Genomic DNA, 21182 nt, shown 5'->3' on the forward strand with positions numbered 1-21182 from the left:
ACATCACCAAGCTTAGGCCACTTGGTGAAGGGAATTCACTCCACCTTTTGGAAGGAAGACTATAGAAAAGTTGTGGATATATTTTCAAATCATCACATGTCACATTTAAACTTGTTGCTCAAAAACACAGTATATACACTATTAAAAGGTATAAATGGAGAAGAGAATTTCTAGCAGAAGAAAGGTGCAGAGGGAAAGATTCAGAGGCAGAAAAGGAGCAGGTCAGATCTAGAAAGCAGATGTTGGAGAAGGCCAGTGAAGGTCGAATGCAAAGACACAGAGGTTACAGATCAGAAAAGGCTGACAGAGCCATTGACGGTTCAGGCAAGCTGGTAGAGGAATCCTGAAGAAACACTGGAGGAATCCAAGCTGCTATGAAGCACAAGATGAGCTAAGAGGACAGGGGCCACCAGTCAGGAAAAAGTGGAAGGCAGACTGAGGAGGAGGTACACACGGTGGAAGTTGAAAATCCAGCACATCACGTTAGAACTGGGGTCAGCAAGAGGAGCGAATCACAGCGACCTCGCAGCGCGGGGCCCAACTCAATGCTCCCCTCAATGGAGCTAACCGAGCTTCCTCGACCTTTAGCTACTACTTTGGACACGATGTGTTTGAGAGGCCTCTAACTGAAATGTTGGGTTAGCACCTGAGTTACTAGCTGAGATACGGGAAACAAACCATGCCAGGGTTGTAAATAGAATGGTGGCTGAAGCACGGAGGTAGAGAGCAGCACCAAGGAATAAAATGCAGAGAAAGAACAGGCCTACGGATAAAATTCGGAAACACTTTCGCTCACTGAGTAAAAGAGATTAAGTAGCCATTCTTGGAGAGAAGGAAAAGAATGAAAAGAAAATAGGATAGAAAGCAACTGGGAGGAAACCAGAGTTGAACATTGCTTACAGAGAAGGGGAAGGGACCCAGAGATTTCAAAAGGCTGCCGGCTTGTCTTGAGACTGCAGACTGGACAGGAACAGAAGGGAAATTCAGACTAAGGCTGGGAGGAAAGAAAACTAGGGAGGTGGAGACACCTGGCAAAAATTACTACTTCAAAGCATGGAACGGCTGGCAACAAAGCGTGGGCGCCTGAGGAGATGGCTGGACAGAGGCAAGAACTCACGGTGGAGCGGTATCACATGGGAAAGCAGAGACGGACGCCACCCTAAATACAGACCACAGGCGCAGAAGTTAACGTGCCGGAATTGCAGAGGCTCAAATCACAGATTGTTTCCCTTCTTTGAAAAAAAAAAAAAAGAAAATGAGAAAGGAAGAGCAGCTGAAACTCGACGTCAGAGGAGGAAAGGAGGGAAGTTTAGAGGATTCTACCCTGAAGTCCCGATCAGGAAATAGCACAGATTTATGCAGGGAAGAATGAAGCGATTTCAGTCGAGCTCTAAATGCTAAGCCACATGGTAGACACGTAATTTAACTCGCTGTTTCTTCCTGATCACAAAAAATCCAACATATTAACGCACACACTCATTATAGCACGGCAGCAATTTATTTAACAGAAGAAAAAAAAAAGTAAAAACAAAACAAAACAAAAATCCATGGACTTTTTGTACAGGTAGGGTTGAGAGGACAACTTTTCCCCGTCAGTGTAACTGAGGTATATACACTATTTGGATCATATTCTCTGCAGAGTTATGTTAAAATAGTTTTTTTGGGGGGGTTCAATTTCTTTGATTTCTTCCTAAAAAAATAAAATAGTATGGTCATATGCAGTATTATACAACTAACGCCTGGGAAATCTGACTTCGAGCTCAAGGAATTTCGCTACTGTGAGACTCTGTACATAAACTCTGTATCTCTGTCGACTGAATTAAAACTGGTATAGATTTACAAAAGTACAAAAAAGAGCAGACAGTATTTTGCTTTGAGAATGAACTGCATGGTTTTAAAAATCAGGCTATTAACAACCGAAACTAAGCTATTTGAAAATGTATCTTAGAAAAAGAGGTTAATGAATTTGGCTCAATGGACACCTTTCCTGTTTTCACGTAACAAATGACTTTGAAAAAGGGATAAATGTGTAGATATGCACAAATTTTTAGCTTGTCATTTTCTAAACTCTAAGTTTTCTAGACGATTTTAACATAAATAGCTAAAGTGTAAAAATTACACATATATCAAAAATTTGCTTTCAAATTACAGATGGCTTACAATGGCTTTTAAAAATACAGACTAGAATTAACCTTTAAGGCTTTAAGATCAGGAGCACATAAACCTGCTAAGTTTTACTTGGGGTTAAACACTTCCGGGTGTGTATGGAGCACTCATAGGCTCCTTTAAGATTCTGAAAGTATCCAAGCACTCGGGAGGCTGAGGCAGGAGGATCACTGTGAGTTTGAGACCAGACTGTGCTACATAGTGAGACCCTGTCTCAATTGAAAAAAAAAAAAAAAGATTCAGAAGGTGGAAAAACAACACTGTGTCCATATCAACATACACATACACACACACACACACACACACACACACACACACACACTGTACTTACAGTGCAGGCTCCCTCTACACACATCACCACATGTATATCATTTTTCGTAGTAGTATTTTAAGCTTATGGACATATCATAAAGAGCTTAATAGACTAAGCTTCATCGGACAATGTTTGAAATAAGTTTCATGATGTGCGCTACATGGGGAAATGTTGCAAGAGTAAGACACAGCCAAAATAATGAAAATCCACCCATAAAATCCATCCACAAAAATGTTGGAAATGCTCAAAATAAGAGTGAAATAAAAATAGGCCTTAAGTGATTCACTAAATGAACAATATTTACATTTTACTACTTGAAGTAAATTTAAACAACTTTTCTAAATATTAAAATAGTGACAATTCACTGTGATTTATATTTTAAATTTCTTTATTACCTTTCCCCTACCCTTCCCACTTTCCCTACACCTTTAGCCCTTTTCTTCCTATTTCACATTGTCAATTATCTCATTAGGATCTTATGTACTAATAAGGAAAAGAAACAAAATAGGAGAAAATGAAAATAAAATGTTTGTAATTGAGGAGGGGAGCAGGGGGTGAAGGGAAGGCAGGGACAAGGGCAAAAAATGAGAACCAAGACCTGTCATGTAAAGGTACAAGATCCCAATAATGAATTTAATGGTACTGTATATCTAAAATGTACCAATAAACTCAATGCAGAAAAAAAAAATATATATATATATTAAACTTCTTTAATGCAAACCAAAAATGTGTAATTTCTTTCCTTCACATGCATATTTTGTAATATTTTATCACACTAATTGATTCGATGTAGAAAGAGTTTCTACAGACTGATAGCTTGCGTTAGACCAACATTCCAAATAAAAATGATAAAGGCAGAAAAAGCAATTTAAAAAATAAAATAAAGCCAGTTAGGACTCATGGTACTAAGATCACAGAGAAAGACAATTTTTTTTCTTGCATTATTTTACCTCACAAAATTTCATATTTCCTAATTCAAAGAGCAAGGCAGGCGGACCAAACAATAAAATATGATTGAGAGCTCTTTGTCAATCTCAAAAGCATAAGAGTAAAAACAAGACTACAAACACCAACTCAAAAATGACTGTAGATCTCCCACTCAACAGAGAAAACACGACTGAAATAAAGAAAACTCAAGAGCTGGGGATTTAGCTCTGGTTCCGCTGCCTGCCTCACAAGTGCAAGATCCCCAGTTTGATCCTTGGTACCAAAAAAAGAAAAAGAAAAGATAACTCAAGAATCTTTGCAAATGTTATTGCCCTAAGGTATTTGCCAAATCCTAAATTGTTCAAGGAGCACAGAGTGAGAAATGAATTAGAAGGAAGCCTAAGAGGATAAAAATCTTCAGAAAGCTTTGATAATCACATTGGGAAAATTAAAAACTGAAGTTTAGATTCTTCCAAGAAAGAAGATCCCTTAAAACACTTCAAATTTTGGGCCTGGGATTTAGCTCAGTGGTTCTGCTGCCTGCCTCACAAGCACAAGGACCAGAGTTCTACCCCTGGTACCAAAACAAACAAAACAAAACAAAAAATAACATCAACAAAAAATAACTTTGGATTTTTAAATGAGAACAGAGAGAGAGAGAGAGAGAAACTTAAAAAGGTGAAAATTTAATGCAGACCACTATCCAAAGACTATATCTCAACCTCACAATATCTCAAGCCCTGGCTAGAATAGGGTGATCTGTTCTACTTTTATACCAATCCAAAGAAAAACAAATCCTCTTTACATCTTCTGAATCTTTTCATAAATATCCAGTGCTTGCTCCAACTTTCCAGGCAAGTGTGAGGACTGAACCAAATCACCAAAAACCAAGGAAAAAACAAGTGAATGGAGGGAGGCAGAGGGAGAAAAAGCACACAAGGGAAGACTTCAGAACAAAATCCCACATATTCATGAGGCTCCAAAGAGCCAGGGTCCCTGGCAGATAACTAATAATAAAAGGAAAGAGTACTCAACTGGTTAGCACAGTGCCAGCCTGAAATTGTCTATCAGAGGTATAATGAACCAGGGTGGTTAAAAAGGGAGACCCTCTACCATTCCTGCCACTTCCTCCTCCTAAAGCCCAGGATATATGAGTTAGCCTCTTTTGTTCCTCACGTCTGAAGGGAGAAGCAATGTGGTATAGGGTCTTACAACAGAAGTGAAGACACCCTTGTCCTATTACCCTTAATGTTATTAATCAGCAGGGTGACTGTGGACTTTGCAACTTCTCTATGTTAATTTGTAAAAGGACAAACATATGAGTTTCTTTAAATAATTGCTCTAGAATTTCAGCCAGCTCAAATATGTCTGCTGTGACTCAGATACTTATTTTTTCATGATTATAGATTTTTCAGTAGCATATATTGGATTGATATTTAGCCAAATGGCACTGTTTTTGCCTTTCACATTTATTAACTTGTTGCAAATATTTCCCATGTTTCAATTTGTTAGGGGAAAAAAATCAAACAGTGATTATTAATAAGAAATTAATATAACCTAAAGTAAGTTTTTGGCTTGTGAAAGAAAATGTAAACTTACTGTATTTTTCTGCCTTTTTGAAGCTTCAAAGGTCAACTATGTTAGTAGCTAACATTTATGCAGAAAGAGTTGAGGTTTTCTTTATTTCTGCAGGAATATTGCCGTGAGACCTCCATTGTGTCAAAACAAGTAAACCAAGGCGTTTACCTGATGAGCCAGAGAGGGAGGTGGCCTCTCTGATAAATGGGTGTGTTACCCGTGGCAGTATCACAGGCAGCAGCATGTGCTGTAATAAAAAGCAGACAGCCCTCAAACTGGTCTTACTTTTGTTTCTTAAAGTCCCTGCAGAATAGAGAAACTCCTCATTATCATCATGCAAAGTAGGCAGCTCCCACTCCCTTGGATTATTGTCATCTCATTTCAGTATGGGAAATCAATTGTTTCATTACAGGGAAAAAAAAAACTAAAAGGAAAAGGGGGAAGGCAATATTTTAAAATATACACACTAAGTATATATCTCAAGTGTGTTACATATTAACTATCATCCTTTTTCTAGATACAACTTTCAAATACACACATACCCAACTACTTGTGTGTGCATGTACCTCTCTATCTGTTCCTATTTTTTTCCTGTTGCTTAACTAATAGAGAAGAAAATTTCTAACACTAGCTGAAGATGGTGGTTGAATTTTATTTTCTTAACCCTTCATATATTTTCTCATATATTTCATAAGGAATATAAGTATTCCAATCAGGAGAGAAAAATTAAATCTTAAGCATATATGTATTTGCTGGTCTACTAAGTTTTACCAACAACTATTTTGGAGGTATTTTATCTGTGTCATAATGATTGTCAGGAAAATTCAAAATTTCCTATACTCTTCTGATATTTCACCAGTAAAAAGATGGAAAAAGTCCATAGCCTTTATAATACATAGGTCACCTGAGTGGTATCCATATACCTATAGCAATTTGCCTACATATCTCCCATGAAATTTTTACCACATTCCTCAAACATTAAAATCTAAAACACTTGAAGTATTTCTTTTTTCATTTGAATGATCAGTCTTTCACCCAGCAGGGATTCAACAGGCATATATAAAATTAAACTGAACATGTACAGGTAAATATTTTTTATACAATAATCACTTTTGGATTTAAAAATCATGGTTTTGGGGGCGGGGTTTGTTGTCTTTTTTTTTTTGGTACTAGGTATTGAACTGGGGTCCTTGCACTTGCAAGGCAGGCCACTGAACCACTAAGCTAAATCCCCAGCCTAAAATCATGTTTTTATATCTAATCTATCTCAGATTTTTAAAAAATTTAATAGAATTAAGAAGTTTTCTCTTATTGTAACAGTAAGTTGAAAACATGTTCTTCTTTTAGGAAGATTTTTTTTTTCTATTGAACTTTAGTTAACTCCAGTCTACTATTAGCTTGTTGCTGACCATTATCCCAATACCTGTTATAACTTGTTTATTTTTCTCTGTCTTTTAACCTGACCAAAATAAAATATCAGTATGTCTAACATCAGGTTTGAGACACCATATTCTCACTCAAAAACATTTCATAACTTCTTAGCATCTACTGAGCTATGTCAAAACTTTCTCTAAACTTTGTCTCCAATTTACCACTCACAGTGACCCTTGCCAAGCTCTACAGCACACAGTTAAACTCTTCTCAAAGTTTATTCACTCAAGCAAATGCAAAACCCCATGTGTGATCCCTAGCACCATCAAAAAAATAATTTTAAAAGTTTATCCCAAATGGCCGATTAAAAAAATGACCTCCAGTTCCATTTGACCCAGCCATCCCGCTGCTGGGTATCTTTCCAAAAGAACTAAAAGAATCATATTACAGTGAGGTATGTGGACCCATGTTTACAGTGGCACGGTTTGTAATAGCTAAAACTTGGAAACAGCCCATTTGTCCATCAGTTGGAAACTGGATAAAGAAGATGTGGTTTTTCTATAAAATGGAATATTACTTAGCCACAAAGAATGAGGAAATAGATTCATTCATAGGAAAATGGATACATATTGAAGATATACTCCTAAGTGAAATAAATAAGGCATAAATGTGTAAATACCAAATAATTTCTCTGGTGTGAATAATATGCAATAATACAGAAGATCCTAATAAGATTACTGACATAGTGAAATGGGAAGAAAGGGGCTAAAGATGTAGAGAAGGTGGAATGGGTAGGGGAAGGGTAACAAGGGAAAAGAAAAAAATGTGAGATAATTAAAAGATGGAAATAAAGTGTTTGTAGACGGGGAGGGGAGGAGAGGTGAAGGGAGGACAGAACAAGGGGAAAAAATGAGAACCAAGACCTGTCATGTAAAGGTACAAGATCCCAACAATGAATGCAACTGTACTGTATCCCTAAAATGTACCAATAAACTCAATTAAAGAAAAAAAAATGACCTCCAGACCAGGGATTTAGCTCATGTTGCCACCATCTGCCTCCCAAGCACAAGGTCCACATTACCCTGCCCTGACCAGCACTTGTGAATTGTTTAATAATTGCCTAAAATTGGTTTCAAAAGATTAGTTGTTGGGAAGTTCTGCTCCTCAGTGGAGTGTGTGATTTATTTTATTAGGTCCTGGTCAGCATCTTGTCAGTCTGGTTCTTATCTCAAACCTGTTATTTACCTATGCTTCCAACTCTGTCCCTTGCTCAGGCTTTCAGTTAGTCACTGCGTTTGGGTTTTAATATGAACACCAACCTCTGGAGCTAGCATATCTGGAGCCTAGATCACAGAGGCAGGGGTGATCGGTCACTCATTCCTAAGCTATGGTGAAAATAGTAACTGGAAGTCCCCTGGAAACTTATCCCTTGTCTGCCTCCTGGTACCAGCTCTCGGAGGTCTCTGACAAGGGCAGATGACGGTGCCATGATTCCAAATGCACAAGCCCCAAATGCCAGAGTCCTTTTGTATTCAACTTAGTCCACACTTCACATTTCTCTACCTTGAAAATGTATCCTATTTGCCATCACTGCCACCATCCTTGCTAAGACACTGTCATCCAGCAAATAAATTATTTTAAGAGCATCTAATATACTTTTCCTCAAGCTTCTACAGTCAGTTTTTAACAATGCATCCAGAAGCACTCTTTCAAATACACTGTACTTGAGATGGATCATGCCTTTCTCTGGCCCAAAATTTCCCACTGAACCCCCATTTACACAGAGGTTAAGCCAAGTTTTTTATACTGGCCTGAATGAACTTCCAAGGCCTGGCCTCCCTCCTACTCCTCTGATCTTCTCTTCTATTCATCTCCCCTTTGCTCTTTTGGATCTAGCAACTCTGTCCTCAAATACTGGCTCAAATGTCACTTTCTTAAGGCCAACCCTGAGTACCCTATTTAGAATCACAAATGACCTCCCAATTCCCTCCAGCCCAACCACATTCATGATTTCATTTTTATATTCTCCACAAAACACCTCATTTGTCATGCTTATTATCTGTCTTTTCACATTTGTATGCAGGTCTCCTTCAACAGCAGGCAGGGTTTCTTTGGTAATTTATCCTCTTAGTTATTTCCCAGAATTTAGAATAGTACCTTACATTGAGTGGGCACTAAATAAATATTTGATGAATGAATGAGGAATGAGCAATGGATGCATGAATGGTCTGTCATATTTTAGGCTGTGAGTTTGACCAAAGACTATTGTCTCCCTCACAGTAAAATGCTAAGGTCAGGAAGGCCAAAGGACAACTTCACTTTCTGGCTTCCACTTTCTCCCCTCCTCAGATTTCCCCCGTATTTTATCAGAGCCCCACCCCTGTACGTCCTGCCTCTGCCTGCACTGCAGGTGCTGCACCTCACCTACCTGTCCTAACCTTTGGTCAGCGCCAGGTTAGTTAACCCGATTACTGATAACAGCCCCAGTTCATCTTTATACCCAGCTCATTTAGAAATCAAAGCTTGCATAGTGCACCACCTGGCCTCACCTCCAAACCACGTCCTCCACCACCTTCACTTAGGAAAGCGTGGCCATGACTTACCAAATGTGAGCATTTTGGTGCCACACAGTTACTACTGACTTCCACAGTACAGCAGATTTTTCATGGGTAAAGCATGTTTGATAAAAGTGTGTATTTCCCAGGGCTACGGTAAAGGCCAATGTAAGGTAATGCATGTAAAATGCATAGCATGGGGCCTGATGCACACGAGCTTAAAAAACATTACCTTTTATTGTTAACAGCTTCCATTGTATAGATATCCCTTTGCCCAAAATCAGAAGTCAGCCCATTTGGATGATAAAATCTACCAAATTTTTCAAGACTCTTTGAAGAGTGACTAGTTACTAGGTTCCAGTAATGGATATAAAATCATAGGCCACATGATAAATCTGTAGCAACTATAAAAGAGCAGGAGGAACATTTTAAGTATATCATCAGTCTAATGTTATGGCACAAATGAATCCAATGAGGCTCCCATAGCAAATCTCCATCACTTAGATGTCACTGAGAGCACACAAAGTAAAGGAAAGCCAGATCCATGTATCCTTGTGAACACCAATTTTTTTAATCCCTCCACATATGCCAAAGCTCCTCAGCTTATCATTTCTATAGTATTTTAAATAAGTACACCCAAGGCTTCCTCTTTGTTCCTTTACTCTCTGTTGGAGCAACATCTGTCCCATTCCCTTTTGCAGTTATTTCTTCTGGCTTAGCCCCGAGAAAGTATCTGATTTTGTAAAAGTCCTGTGTGACTGAGGTGGTATTCAGGCATTATGAAGGCCCAGCATTTTATGATAACATTTAGCTTTGCCACTCCAGCAGGAATGTGTCATCAGACAGAATATTACACATTTCAATAAGTAACTAAGTGTTTTTTTATTTCAAACCTGTGACAGGTAAGAAAATGGGTTAACATAAATAAGCTTTAAAAAATATAGGCTTTGTACTTTGGAGATCTTACTGTACACAGAACTACATTTTACACTGTTGCCAGTAACTGTCTCTCAAGGTTCAGTGAAAAGACTGAGGATATGATGTGCAGTCCCATGGGAGTGGTTTCTCATAGCTGATTTTGGAAAAGGGAGCTTTTAAGAACCAAAGAGTAATAATTGGCCTTAAAAACATTTCCCTTCATCAAATAAATCAGTATGCACTTCTAAATTACTCAAATGCTAAACTGTTGCATTGCAAGTATTCCTAGAATCATGGTTATCAAATAGAGAAAGTGTCTTCTAAATTTACTGTCACTTGTAACTGTTTTCTTTTCACAGCTAAGTTGCCATTTTTAAATGAAAATTTGTTAAAAGTCACAGATAATCTTTAGCGTTTAACTGATAAGTGCCTTGTAAACATCTGAAACTCATAAATTACTGAAGATTTTGGTGTGCAACCAAGTTTTTCAAGACTTCATACCATAATTTTATTTTAATTTCTTCATATCTTTCCAAATATTTGCTTCAGTAAAGCACAAAATAGTCACACTATCACTAAAGCAGATTTTTGAAGGTAAGAAGACTAAATAGGATACACCTCAATTAATATTATTTATTGACTTTTGAGTTGTATCAGAAATTTTCAGTAAGTAATAATGCATCATAAACTAAAAGTTGCTTAGCTGAACTTTTGACACAAAGATCACAGGTCTATAAGGCAGTAACTTTAGGAATTTATAAAACCTTGTTCTGGGCTGGGGATTTCGCTCAGTGGTTCTGTCACCTGCCTCACCTCACAAGCACAAGGGCCAGAGTTCAATCCCAAGTTAAAAACAACAACAACAACAACAAAAAAAAAACCTTGTTATTTTTCAAAAATATATAACCTTGTATTACCCAGAAAGTTCTAACATTTAAAAAATCCTTGGTGATAATGGAATGATTTTTTTCCCTACTCCATAGAACACGTCCTTCTTTAACTTTCCATCAGATCTCTCAAATCACAGATAAGAAAATATGACTTTGCTATTTTTCTAAAACACCATTATTTCTAAGAAGATATGTTTCTGTATACCCTGAATATGAAATACATACCTACACTGCCTTCACAGTGGTGCTTACTTTCAAATATATTTATTTGAACCTAATATTTAAGGTCCCCAGTTGGAACCTGCCAAGCAATACCGTGTGGAAAACACTGGGTCGCCCTACAACTAGTATAATGTGCATAATCATTATGATCCTCTGGACGAGTGCTTACGTCTTTTGAGGACTATTCACATCGAAAACAGCCAGGGAGCTGAGCTAGTATTCCCAGTGCCATGCTGTTAGAAAATACTGGTCAGAGCTTACTCTCTTTTAAAAGAACAGAGGTAAATATTTAACTCGATGCTTTTTTTTCTGAAAGGAAGTAAGGGACACGGAAACAGAAGTAAGAGAAGGAAGCAGAGGAGAGGTTAAGAGGTCAGCAGCAAGCAGGAAAGCCAAGCAGGCAGCCGGTGTCGCCTTAAGAGACTTCAGCTTATCTTCTTCAGTTCTCGCAAGGGTCTTATCTACATAGCATCTCCATGACGTACATGGGTAATAATTCGAAGGCTGCATCTGTAATGTCTAATCTAAGAAAACAAGCTGACTGAGCCAGGATTAAGAAGACTCCGAGATTCTAAGCTTTCGTACCATTAAATGCTGGCCTCTTAAAATAGAGCATTATTGAAATTGGGGAAAGTTTTGAAAAAGTAGTTATAGTTTTTCTGTCCCCAAAAATCATGAAGTCAAACAAAGAAGCACAGAATTATTTTAAAATAAAAAATGTTTAAAGTCCCAAACAGTGCCTTCTTTACCCTCTCATCTCCCTTAAGTAACTGCTTTAAAAGTGACAGATTTAAAGGTGGTAGTTGTTGAAGAAGCAAGGAAGTGAATGAACCAAGGCAGGAGAATACAGAACAAGTTCTCTCCACCCAGTTCCAGCAGGAAGTCAGTGCAGTTTAAACAAGGCTCAGGGTACTGTCTCACACCCACCAGCCTCCCTTCTCCTTTCCTCTCTCCCTGCCACTCTTTTTCTCCCCTACTTCCTTCTCCCCCACCTCTCTCACACACATACTCAAACCAAAATATGTGGTAACATACAGTAATTCCTTGTATTCAGAGAAAAGATGTTCAATTTAATGTCACAAGATAATAACATCATGAAACCTACATAAAATACCCTTCCTAGAACTAATTGGGGCTCACATTCCAAGAATGAAAGGACTTACAGTGTAAGTTGATAAAAAGTCAGGGCAGAGAGAGAATAACTAAAAACTGAACAGTAGGAGAGAGGGGATTCTTAGCCTCAGAAAGGCAGAGATGAATACAGAAAGGTCCCCAAGCTGGGTAGGAGAGAGTTGTAAGGTGACACAGCTAGAAGTACCACTGTGATATGATGAAAATCAGTCCTGTTATGGATTAGTACAGCAAGCTGTGCAGTACTACTTTAAAGACAATTAGAAATTTGGATATGCAGCCAAGGATTTAGCTTAGTGGTTCTGCTGACTGCCTTGCAAGCACAAGGTCCTGAGTTCAATCCCTGGTATGGGGTGGGTGGGGTGGGGGCATTGGGTATGCATGCTAAATTTTAGAAACACCCAAAAGCTTTTGCTTCTTATCCTTTACTAAATAAGTGCTGATACCTATGAAGGTAAATGACTTGTTCAATGCCAAAACTGGTCAGTGTGGCATTCAAGTGGCTAAGCCTCTCATTTAACACTACTTTTATGCCATCAGCTGGCCCCTGGAAGCACCTCCATTCTGTGCTCCTTCTCCTTTGCATCCACAGGGCCAACTACTGGAAGAGATCACGTTGTTCCCAGTGACTAACAGCTCTCGGGGCCAAAGGGACACACCCAGGAATAGTGACTCGGGGAGCACCCACGCCTGAACTTGAGGGACACAGCGGAGCACCCCGGGATTACGTGTCCTCATTCTCACTCTCCTTCAGCCATGTGTTTACTTGGTCCAACATCTGGCAAGAGTAAGAGTCACATTTCACACAAGAAGCGAGGCTGGAATCAGGAAATCGAGGCAAACAATATTCTGATTAAATGTTTCCATTCTCGATGCGAGCAGAAGTCGTACTTGGTGAGTAGGTGCCATTGAGGGAGTAGAAAAAAAATCACTTTAATGAAAGATGACTTTTTAAAGTAATTAGAGGGGATGTTTTCATAAGAGGAGTTCGCAGTAACTAGGAATGCATGCATATATCACCTTGGGAACATTCCTTGAGAGACAAGTAATTACTTGGGAGAAAGTCTTGCTAGACCCTATCAGACTTTATGAAGCTGACCCAATGTAATTACATCAACCACACAGTAAAAAATAGAGCCTAAAAAACTGAATAAATTAAAATATGTTCCTTTAGGGCACATGCAGGATAGTATCTATAAATGGACTCTCCCAAAGGAAAATTCTCAAACAAAATGCAAAGGAAAGGGGAGAAAAGCCTGGAAACAATGACTAAAGGACAATTACCAAAAATAATATGGGTAAGTGATTAAAAGGGTAAAGTTTTTAAAATACCATAAAAGCAACTTCTATTTATAAAAGAAAATGATTCATAAACAGTATAACTTAAACTAGGAACAGGAGGGTAACAGTGATATTAAAAAAAAAATTTTTCAGGGATCAAGTGGGTATGTAGCTCAGTGAGTGTGCACTTGCCTAGCAAGTCTATGGCCCTTGGTCCAATCACCAGTACAGAAAAAATTTAGACTATTTCCAGCAAAGTTACATGAGATATAGCATTATTTTTAACTCCTTTCTCAAGGTACAAGAAGGTTAACCTGGCATTTCACAATCAGACCTCACAGCAATTAAAAGAACCCAAACGTAGTCTTTTTGGATTCTTTTAATTAATTTAAAATTTATTTCCATTGATGCCTTATCTCAAGTGGAAACAGAACAGTGAAATGCCTTTGTTCTTTTCTGAGATCTCTTCTTGGTTTCTTCTTTACCAGTTCTTATCCTTACTTGTCTGGCCTCATATTTTCGCAGAGTTTTACAATGCTGATTACCAAAGGAATCTCCTTGAGAAACTATTCTATCCATTAATTCTATCTTACTCGAATACTTCCTGAAAAAGAAAGATCGTCCACTTTATTCAGACATATCCACTAAATCATCTATAAAAAGAATGTATCCTTGGGAAAAGATTCAAAACCTGAAAGTTTATCTTCCTTCTGCGGGATAAGAACAGAACGTGACTTTCTGTTGAGTAAATGATAGTCTTGAAAACCAAGCTTCCTATTCAAAAAGCAACATATTCCGACAAGTTCTTATTTCATAATAATATTTGCCCTTACTTTAAAATTCTTTACAGGGCCTTTTCTTGTTATCGGCTAAACCATCTTAATTTTTTAAAAAATAAACTGAGTCAATGAATTTTGCCCAGAGTATTTGATTCTTCAAAAATCTTTAAATAGATAAGTGACAGATGAAGGGACTCCCAAAATATTTGATAAATATGCCTCCCATTCACCCTCAATATTTATTGCATTTGGGTAAAAACTAGCATATTCTTCAATGTTTTTGAAAAGACAGCAACACAACTACATGCTATGCTTTATATTTAGTTGCATTATACTCGATTAGACCAAATCTTTTTTTAATTCAGCTTAGATATGTATGTGTATATAGCAGTCTACATCTTATTTGATGTCATTTTGATGTTATAGCAGAGACGCAAAACTTTACATTGTTCTACAGAAAATTCTTCAGTTTCCTCCACTTGCCATTTCAAGGGAGCTCCCAGCAGACAGTGGCTGGGGATGATGTTACTTGTAGAGATTCACTCAACACACAATGCCTTTGCAAAGAAAAATACACCAAAAAGCCATGACTAATGTTCGGTTTCCAGGGAGTGCTAGCCCCCAAATGTAATACCGCCTCCTGAATTACGTCTGCTTTGCGTCCTTGACTGTGATGCCCCAAAGGAAACAGGCTGATGACCACATAAATGCAAGTTCACCATCTACCATCGTAATGATCTTCACCTGCCTGCTACACATTCCAGCTTTCCCACCCCAGCCCTATATGTGATGCAGCTGGAGCCCGGGAAGCGCATTCTCCTACCCTCACCTTCTCCTGGGCATCTGTGGGACAGCTGATCAGTACGTGGCTCTGTGTCACTAATGACTTTCAGAAGCATATTGTGTGTCCTCTAACAAACACTACAAAGGTGCTGGGCACAGTGACACACGCCTACAATCTCAGCACTGTGCGAGGTTGAAGTAGGAGGGCTACAAGTTTCCAACCCAATGATACAACAATTTAGTGAGACTCTGTCGCAAAATAAAAATTTTTAAATGACAGAGGATGCAGCTCAGTGCAAAGACCCTGGGTTCAATCCACAGCGCCCCTCCCCACACGCCAAAGAAATAAAAAACAAAAATCACTAAATGTTAATATATATTTATTATTTCCCCTTTAAAAGAACTCTTATGCATTCTTGAGTTTTCTGTTCTTTTATAAAATACAACTATTTTTGTACACAGACACAATTTTTAAAACCTCATGGTTCAATGTAGAAACTTGAATTAACATTTGAAACCATTCAATAAAGCTTGGTCAACTATTATGTCGGATTCCATCTTTAATGTTTAACAGTAGGAATAGAGCAGAATAGAGTAGGAATAAAGCAGTAACATACTAGTATTCAAGATATTAATACCAGCTGAAAAGTCTGGTTATTTGATTTCAAAAGGTTCAGGGGTAAAACCAGCCTACACTTGCAAAGCCTTCACCTGACATTAGTGTCGGCACATTGTGTCTCCCTAAACTGATGGCTGGACTTTTAGTTACCTGTCACATGAACCACACTGGATCTTATTATTTCCATATTGCATAATTTCTATGAGTGAAATGGAAGAAAGAAATACTGTCAAATGCCGCCTCAAGTCCTGTGTAGATGTAAATGTGTTTACCAGCCAGTCTCCATTACTAATAGATACTCTAATTAAATATCATAATATTTCCTTCAAACATTTTAAAACTCTAAATTGAGCTTGGGAAACTCTATTGTATTCACCAAAGTGTCTTCCATGATGCTGGATATATATATATATAAAACTGTCAATGACTGTTACTGATTGACTACAGGAATATTTCTGCAATTTTATCTGAGCTCTGCAATAGGACTTGTGAGATTTATAAGGCAATATAAATATTTTATAAAGAGCACCAAGGTCCTCGATACCTGAGGTCATTATTTTATAGTATTAAATTATCATCTTGCTTTTTATACAGTTTCCACATAACTCAGAAAGCAGATTAATAAAACCATAGTTTATGTAATCACATAAACCACAATTAGTCCTATTGAGAACAAGGAAAATTTCACCACATTCACCAAAATATTTATTTTTAGAGAATAAAGAAAACTTTAAGTACTTTAAATTTAAGACCACATCAAATCATTTTATTCCAAGTCCACATTTATTTATTTATTTGGTTGGTTGGTTTTTGGTACCAGGGATCAAACTCAGGACCTTGTGCTCTCAAGGCAGACAGTGGAACCACTGAGCTAAATCCCTAGTCCTTATTGTTTTGTTTTTGTACTGGGGATTGAACTCAGGACCTTGTGGTTGTGAGACAGTTGCTGTACCACTGAGCTAAATCCCCGGCCCTCTGAGTCCACATATCTTGACTTTCAAGGGCTAAGATATTAGCCCTTGGGTACATTTTGAAGAGAGGGATCTCTCCACATAGAGCTGGGACCTACTGCCTCTCCCCCAGGTCCATGCTACATATGCAAAGTACTAGCTTCTTATGAAGCCACACTTTTCGTTCCTAAAACCAAGGTACCTGGTCCTTACATGTAGCAGTTCTTTATTGACATACATATCTGTTACACGACGCACGTTAGTTTTCCACATTTCAAAATTTCTCATTTCAAGGAAGAAATACTATTACCTTTCTTGCTTCCTTGATCATTTTCCGAATGGTTTCCTTTATGGTAAGCAGTTGTGCTCTCGGTGGATGGAAGAGGAGGTCTACCTGGGTACTCCCTAGGAGTCCGGGCATCACATAAGGCCAGCCCAGGTCAAGATTGGGAGCTTCCACATCAGACTCGACGGGCCAGTACGTTCCGGAAGATGAGTTGTCATCACCAGAATTATCAGCTCCATGCGTGGTACTCTGCGCAGCCTTCTGGACATTTTTCAGAATATAATTAATTTCTTCCTCAGCTAGAAAGTCTGAAACACGTTCTTTGACAAGAAAGTCTTGGTATGCCTCTAATCCATGTTCGATCAGGGTGTCAACAGCAACTCGATACCATTCCTTGTAGTGAGGCTCAATGTAGTTGTCAGACTTACACTCATCATTCAACGAGGAAAGCATTGAAGAAGTCTCCATGTTTGCAAGTCTTAAATGCAGGCCCTTTCAAATGTCCACGTAGGCAGTGGCAAGAGCCACCTACCTGGGGGTTTGAAAAGAAGAAAATCCAAGTCACTTAAAATTCCGTCTGCAAACGCCTTATGACTTACATCAACTACTATGTTCCGATTACTCATTCACATTGCTGAAGCGGCTCACATGGAGAGATATCTCACACTGCACACAAATTCATGTATCGCTCACAAATCAGTTAATCAGATCTCCTTTACAAACCGCAGTCTGATTTTCCTTTTGCAAGGCACCACCCTGAGCTTTCCATCTAAGGAACCTCTCTTCTCTGACACCCTAAAGTTCTGTACTTAAACACGGGGCTGCACATGATGGCATCAGTTTCTGTGTCTCCGGGTTGTGGCTTTAAAATAGAATCAGAACACAGTCAATGCCTCACCAGCTGGCAATCTAAGTCTCCACTATGTACTTGTTAGGCACATAATAATATGTTACTTGAAATGTAAAAAATACAAAATATCATCTTTCAGGGATTTACTAATTAGTTGAAGTAGGTGGCAAAATGTATATATAAACTGCTATCATTTTGAACAAAGCTTTACATCGCTAAAGGCCAAAATAAGGATGTATTCATCCTCACTTGTTGGTTAATGCCTGCACTCAGTGCTTTAAAAATAAAAGGAAGTAGTGATTAATAGAAAATGAGTTATGGGTACTTAGTTCTGTGCAGGAGGAAGGCTTCTGCTGAACAGTAAAAATTGATCAGGTGGCAGGAAGAAATATTTTCATTCCATGTAATACTAAAATCATAAACATAAGCACAGACCAGTAAGCCACAGGAATCAGCAAAAAACAACTTTGCATGCTGGAAAAGAGGTTTATTTTACTAGAAGGTAAAGCTAAATAGAAAAGAGAGAGCCAAGTATGGAGGGTCCAGGAGAATTTTGTGATTCACCAAAACTTGTGCTTAAAACAATTTGTCTGGCCGTGGCTGGGGCCTGGAGAGAGTCACTCAGCTAAAAGAGTCTCTCACTATCCAAACATCCACTGAAAAAGTGACAGGAATATTCAAGAGATGTTCAAAGAAATAAAACTCCTGAGATTTGATGATTTCACAGGACACAGGTGGCACAGAAATTTAAGAAAGACATCAAAGGTAGTTCAGAGGTTTCTCTTAGGAACAGGAAGCTGCGCATCCACACTTACACCTGGTGCCTCACAAGGCCCACCAAGTTTGTCTGTTATTCACTCAGTGCTTCACTGTGAAATACCAGACTGGTTTCTATCTCAGTGTGATAAACGACTTCCTAGTCTTTTGAAGTCACAATTTGCATTGTCAGGTGCCAACAAAATACAACTTTATAATGTGCTACAAGCATGCAAGAGCTGACTGGACCAAAAACACCTCAGTCAGTGGTCTCGTCCCAACTAAAAATGTCCACTCAACTCATCCTTTCTTAGGGCTACTCAAATTCAGATCACATTAAGGAGGGTAAATCAGGAACCTATCATGATTTTTTAAGGCTCAAAATATGTAAGGAGATTCACTCCCTTGTCACACAGAGGCGATGAGAAGGAATGCACGCTAGAATGCTACATTTTGCTTAGGAGCAGGGTTGAGAAAAGACCCAGAACCTGTTGGAACAAAGTGAGGAGAATGGAAGATAAACGCATGCCACGTTGTATCAGAAGTTTTAGTCCAGTGGTCTAGAAAACCTAAACATTAAGTGTGATCTCAGATAAACAGCTGATGTCTGAATCATATCTTGACTGAAGCATAGCCAGCTAGAACTGTTCCTAGATCCCAGCTCCAGGATACAGCGTCTAATGATACGGAACACCCTGAATACCTAGCTCATCTGTTGGGGTCAAAGCTACGGTACAGACAGAGAAAATTTGCTTCTTTTATTACTTAGCTTAAATTAGCTTGCTCGATTGGTATGCACCAGGGTCTACGTGTGGAAGCAGATTTCTTGTGCACTGTGGGAGGCGCCACCTTCTTCTCAGCCATACTTCATCCAAGTTCAGTGACTTTCAGTAGGGGACACTTGTCCCCAGGGGACAGCATCTGGGATGTTTAAGTGTCACCATTTGCAGGGAAGGGTGTTAATGGCATCCAGTGGGTAGAGAGACTGGGGACGTGGAAAGATATACTTTGACGCAGAGGACAGACTCTCGCAATAAGGAATCACCCGGCCCCAAAGTGCCCATGGTGCCAAGACTGAAAGAGCATCACGTGCTCGCTTCACAGAGGTGCTAGGATTTGCACATGGCTTGGCTTCTGCACTGAAAGCCTGGTGTCCAGTGTAACAGTATGGAGCAGAGCTGGAGTCTTTGAGAAGGGAGGCTTATGGGGAGATCCTTGGCCTAAGGGGTCTCTGCCCTCATGAATAGACTTGAGACTGGATATGTGCACAGGGGAGCAAGTTAGGCCAGGGCACTGGCTCAGTTGTGGTGAGAGGAGGCCATGTTAAATCAGGTCTGCCTCCCCTCCCTCCCCATCACAGAAGTGTACTTCTGTGCATATTTCCCCTTTCCACTTTTCTGTACAGCACAAGGCCTTCACCAGAACCGTAGGCTAAACAAACCTCTTTATCAATCACCCAGTCTCAGGAAGTTTGTGATAGTAACAGAAGGCGAACTAAGATAACGCAGTATCAAGACTTTTTTAACACCATTAAAGGTCTTTTTTGCCTGGCCAAAGAAATATTTTAAAACTGTAAAAATTTCATTCCTGAACTATGTGTAAACAGAAATCACAGCCATCAAAAGGACTATAAAAGCAAAATAAAATAAGGTCACATGAAAAGTTAATGAAGAAAATCTGAGTCAATAAATGAAAAAAAGTAAAACACCATAGGACTAATCAAATAGCTAATTCTAGATGTCATGTGGAAAAACACATTAAAAGAAAAATTCAACAGTCATCAGCAATGAATTGATTATTACTATCATTATTATTATGATGCATAAAAGTTAAAAATCAAATATTCTTGCTATTGTTCCATGGAAAGGCTATAACCTATCCACTGTTTTGAGATACTAAATGATTACAAAAATTATTTACAATGGTTACTTATGAAGAAAATATCTACAAACAAACTGTAGCAGAACAAAACGACACACATAAATGGCTGCTTTGATACCACAGCTCCTGTGCTCACTTACAGACAAACCAGCATCCTCAAGACATTACTGGACACACAGAAGGTTTTACTGGAGGTCAAATTAATTAGGTGCAGCTTTTAACTTATAAAAGTAGGCATTGCTTTATTAATAACTATTAACAATCCTAGGAAATGTATGTTCTTTTAACATGGAGTAATGAATAGAGAAAGATGAAAAATCTCATTATGAATGAAAAGCAGGGCAGAACACTGGGCTTATCTACTAGTGAATCTAGTCAGTAAAAAGTGGCTTTAAAAATCCATTTTCAAAACAAATGCAGATTGCTTTTGATGTCAGACCTTTAGAGTCACTTGTGGCAAGCAGAAATTTCAATGTAAGTGCTGTTAAAAAAAAACTTATACATATATATATGTATCTATATATATATATATATATATATACATACATACATACATATACATACAACTATTAGCTACTCTGAAAAGGTTTAACAATTTAATTTATAAAACCAAATGCAAAACTAACATATATTACAGTATTCGCATTCTTGGGAAATATCCAAGATATATTTACTAAAAAACTTTTTCAGACATATTCCTCTCAACTTTATTTGTGTCAGTCCCAAACAGGGAATAACCAAAGTGTCCATCAACAAGTAAATATTGGGGCCAAGGGTTTAGCTCAGTGGTTCCCAGTGCTTGCCTTGCAAATGCAAGAAACCAAGTTCGATCCCTGGTACCAAAAGGACAAAAACAAACAAACAAACAAACAAGAAATATTAACTGAAACACACCCTTACGTGGCACAGTACTTGGGCATAAAATG

At 38.4% G+C, this 21182-nt stretch overlaps 1 protein-coding gene across 1 annotated transcript in view; it reads right to left on the reverse strand.

The window, feature by feature from the left end:
• Fam83b (family with sequence similarity 83 member B) overlaps positions 1-17256 on the reverse strand; it is a 62326-nt gene extending 45070 nt beyond the window's left edge. Inside the window, exon 1 of the mRNA XM_010628938.1 lies at positions 16794-17256. Within this exon, the coding sequence (XP_010627240.1) occupies positions 16794-17237 (444 nt within the window). The 5' untranslated portion in view covers positions 17238-17256. The remainder of the gene's footprint in view (positions 1-16793) is intronic.
• Between the last annotated feature and the right edge of the window lie 3926 nt (positions 17257-21182).

Source organism: Fukomys damarensis, unplaced genomic scaffold, assembly GCF_012274545.1.
Source record: "Fukomys damarensis isolate Sample0158 unplaced genomic scaffold, DMR_v1.0_HiC HiC_scaffold_14, whole genome shotgun sequence".
NCBI lineage: Eukaryota > Metazoa > Chordata > Mammalia > Rodentia > Bathyergidae > Fukomys > Fukomys damarensis.